Below are 3,901 nucleotides of genomic sequence, written 5' to 3' on the forward strand. Positions count from 1 at the left end.
GTCAAGCTCATAATTTATTGGTCAGATGCTTCACATTCAATGATATGTTGAGGCCATTTTTTTTATTCGTTATGTTACACAAGTTTGGCTCAAAGCATGAGAACATTAAATGATAAAGAATATCTATTAAAGTATTTAGTAATAGATGTATATCAGTATAATGAAAGAAAAGCATTGTGCAAATGTACGTTTTTGGGTAAATGTCAATAAATATCAAACAAAACTGTGACAGAGGAGAGGGAGACCCTCTGCCTGGTGGATCCAAGGCCTTCTCTCTTTTTTTTTCAATTCACGAGACCTGTCACACCAGCGCATCACCCTCTACTGTAACTGCTGGGAAGACACAGACCACGCTGGTCAAAAGGGGTGGGGCTGGTACAGAGTACAGACTTAATACACACATAAACATCACTTACATTATTGAAGAGGAACACCCACATCAAGAGTTCCTGCTTGAATTCGAAAAGGGGAAGTTCCCAAAAATATATTGACCGATGTCGGAAGACTGCAAGTGGGCAAGAGGTGAAAAGAGAATGAGAGCATAACTCCAAGGTCTAGCTGTGAAAGAGAGGTGAGTATGCTAATGCTGTTTGGCTTAGTTATTTTACTAATTTAATTTGTTGTTGTTTTTCTTGAATCTTTCTTCATGTCTTGTGATCTGTGATGCCATTGCGGAGGTTTTTAATGTAATGTCTGTCACAGGTTTCAGTTACTTCTGTGAGTTGTGGCTTTGAGATCATATCCATTTTACAGTAAGTAATCAGATCACTATAGATCACAACCTGTCTTTTTTTCTGGGCCAGAAATTTGTAAGAAGTGTGAGAATCAATCCATAACATGTAAAAGATATTCATTCTGCATAATGCACTTAAAAAATATTTTTACCACATTCACTCTTGTTTTGTTCGCATAAAGATATTTTCTTCTCATGAGAAAAAAAGAAGTTCAGTGTCAAAGTTGACAGTCCAACTGATCAGTGTGTACTAAGAGATGCATAAAACTACATAAAAACGTGTACTTAGAGAACTGTTTTGTTTGGACTGCTGGATTTTACAACAGCTCTTTGTGCAAAATACTGTGAGTGTCATTTAAGGTCCTCACTTTCATTTCCCTAATTTTTGATGCAGATGTTGCCCCATGCTACACTGCTCTCCATCTGGATAGGGCTGGCCTCTGCTACAGTCATCTGCCCGGATGGGCTTGAGTGCCCAGAAAAGAACACGTGCTGTCTGACCGAAGGAGGATATGGATGTTGCATCTATCCCTCCGTGAGTTTGTGAAGCCAATGTATTATTTGGCCGAATTTTCACAAGATTTTATTTTTTAAAAATTGCTGACAACCCTTCGGTTACAAGCTCGAAGCCCTAACCAGTTGGCCACGGCTGCCAACTCACATCCTGTTGATGGAAGGGGCACATTTCCCTGAAAGGGACATGTTGACATGTTGCATGGTGTACAGTACATCATAAATGTCAAGTGTTTTATGACTTAGTCTCCTATTCCTCTTTCCCAGGCTGTCTGTTGCTCTGACCAGGTGCACTGTTGCCCAGCTGGCTACCACTGCAGTGAAGCAGTTCAGTCTTGTGTGAAAGACAGCCTGCCATGGCTCAGACTGCCGTGGCATAAAAACATGCCTGCTAAGGAACCAGAGATGACTCTCTTCAAGCACTTGACTCCCGATTTTGAGACAAACGCCAGTCAGGAGAAGCCTTCAGACGTGTCTGTGGTGTGGTGTGATAGCTATTATCAATGCCAGGATGGTGCAACGTGCTGCAGATACGTATATGGATCCTGGTTTTGCTGTGTGTTCACATCAGTGAGTAAACATTCTCATTTCCTATTGGGCACATGATTTGGCAATGGCTGCAATTCGTCCAGCGAAATACATTATTCTTAATGTTTACGTAATTAGAAGTTATTCCTGCCAACTGTCACTGTTTATTGGATTCCACAAGACTATTGAATTCCTTTAAAAACATTATATAGTTCAAACATAATTCTAGATTTATTCTACATTCTACAATATGCATTTTAGATTGATTTGAGACACTGGCTGAATGGTGGTTTGATTTTCAGGGTCACTGCTGTAGGGATGGCATTCACTGCTGTCCGGCTGGCACCTACTGTGACGCCACCTCTACCCACTGTCTGCGGGGGCATTCACGCATAGCTGCCACTCCCCAGTTGCCTGCCCTCAGATCGGATAGAGCTCAGGTATTAAACATACATTCACAGACAAACTGACCAATGGCACAGCCACCTAATAAAATAGATAAGATCGCTGGATACATTCCGATCATTTCAACTTACACTTGATGTACTCATACCTCCACTAAAATGGAGCATTTTAATTTGAAAAAAAAAAAAATAGACACATGTAATGCATGTATTTAAAAATGTTAGAAGACTACCCTGATCTTCTACTGCAAAACGTAAGCAGAAACTCACTGCTGCCCATGAGCACTGAATGAATAACTTGCAATTTCAAGATCAATTCCACTCACCTACCCATTGATGCCAGATGTTTGCATCCCTCCAGCAGGACCCGTGTTGTCTGAGCGAGGCAGGCTGTTGCCAGGTGGGATTCCACTGTGACCGACAGCTGAGGGCTTGTGTGAGAGACTTTGCTGCTCCTGTACCCTGGGTCACACGGGAGCTGACCCCTGGAGATGACAGGGTGGCCCTCAGCGGGGTCATCCGCTGTGACGGACGTTTCTACTGCCCCGCCGGCTTCTCCTGCTGCACGTCACCCGAGGGGAAATGGGGTTGCTGCCAGTACCCACTGGTAAAACACTACTGTGTTCTCACAGATAATTGCCTTTCTTTCTTCAGTGAAGTGATAAAAAATACGATTCTTAAGAAATGCTCATATGAACATATGAATGAATCTTTCTATCTATCTATCCATCTATCTATCTATCTATCTATCTATCTATCCGTCTGTCTGGCTGTCGATCTGTCTATCTGTCTGTCTATCCAGCTACAGTGGATACCTACAAGTTTACCACATATCATTAAGTATGTTTCTAACTCTCAGTCTTCTCTATATTGCATAAAGGGCCAGTGCTGTCTGGATGGTAAGCACTGCTGTGAGTACAAGTGGAAGTGTAACAAGAACTCTACAGACTGTGTGAGGGGAGACACCAGCATCCCTTCATCTGCCATGAGGGAGATACTGCTACTGTGATGCAGCAACACTGCTATGGGTCTCATGTGCAGAGAACTTCACATCAGTGGGATTCATCTATTGGTGCTCAGGATGTAGCCTACACACTGCAATCTGTCATTATTATTCTCCCTAATGTAGTCTGACACTCTTTCAATTGTGCACTGTTACATTTAATTATTGTATTGTTTTTATTTGTATGTTGCTTTGGACAAATCCCATAACCGTAACCATAAACATACACTCATACAATAATGAAATCAAAGATACCAATTTTTCAATCATTTTGGAGTGGTATTTACACTTGAAAATAAATAAAAAGTTATGTTAAACCTGGTAAGTGAATTAATGATGCTCAATGTTATGCCATAATACCATATCAGGGCTCCACTCAAATTCAAGGACCCAACCCAGCATAATTTGCAGGAGACTGGATAGGCCTATGTTTCAATACAAATTGATAGTGAAACATAGGAAACTCCCCTTGGGCATGGGTAAATCTTTCTGTTTATCCTGATGTTTCTGTCTGTCAGGCAATATATTGACAGGTTATGACTAGTTCAACACTTTTGCATGTAATGACTCAAGCAATGAACTGAAGGCCATTTGTGTCATGGGGGTAGGACTATTCATTATGGAACCAATATAGTGCATTTTGACCAACATAACATGGTTGAAAATGTAAAAAAAAACAAAAAAAAAAACAGCAGACATTTGGACACAATCATGTTTACA

At 41.1% G+C, this 3,901-nt stretch overlaps 1 protein-coding gene across 2 annotated transcripts; it reads left to right on the forward strand.

Moving 5' to 3' along the window:
* The first annotated feature begins 435 nt into the window (after positions 1–435).
* LOC134072725 (progranulin-like) lies at positions 436–3,506 on the forward strand. Of its 2 annotated transcripts, none has more exons than XM_062529543.1 (7): positions 436–571; positions 703–752; positions 1,128–1,268; positions 1,514–1,816; positions 2,077–2,214; positions 2,543–2,785; positions 3,059–3,506. In XM_062529543.1, the coding sequence occupies exons 3-7, from the start codon at positions 1,128–1,130 to the stop codon at positions 3,185–3,187; spliced, it is 954 nt and encodes a 317-aa protein (XP_062385527.1). In that variant the 5' UTR covers positions 436–571; positions 703–752; the 3' UTR covers positions 3,188–3,506. The 2 variants fall into 2 exon arrangements, with proteins under 2 accessions (XP_062385527.1, XP_062385526.1); XM_062529542.1 differs by having other exon boundaries at positions 438–571; positions 2,540–2,785.
* Positions 3,507–3,901: the final 395 nt, after the last annotated feature.

This window comes from Sardina pilchardus, chromosome 24 (genome assembly GCF_963854185.1).
Source record: "Sardina pilchardus chromosome 24, fSarPil1.1, whole genome shotgun sequence".
NCBI classification, from domain to species: Eukaryota; Metazoa; Chordata; class Actinopteri; order Clupeiformes; family Clupeidae; genus Sardina; species Sardina pilchardus.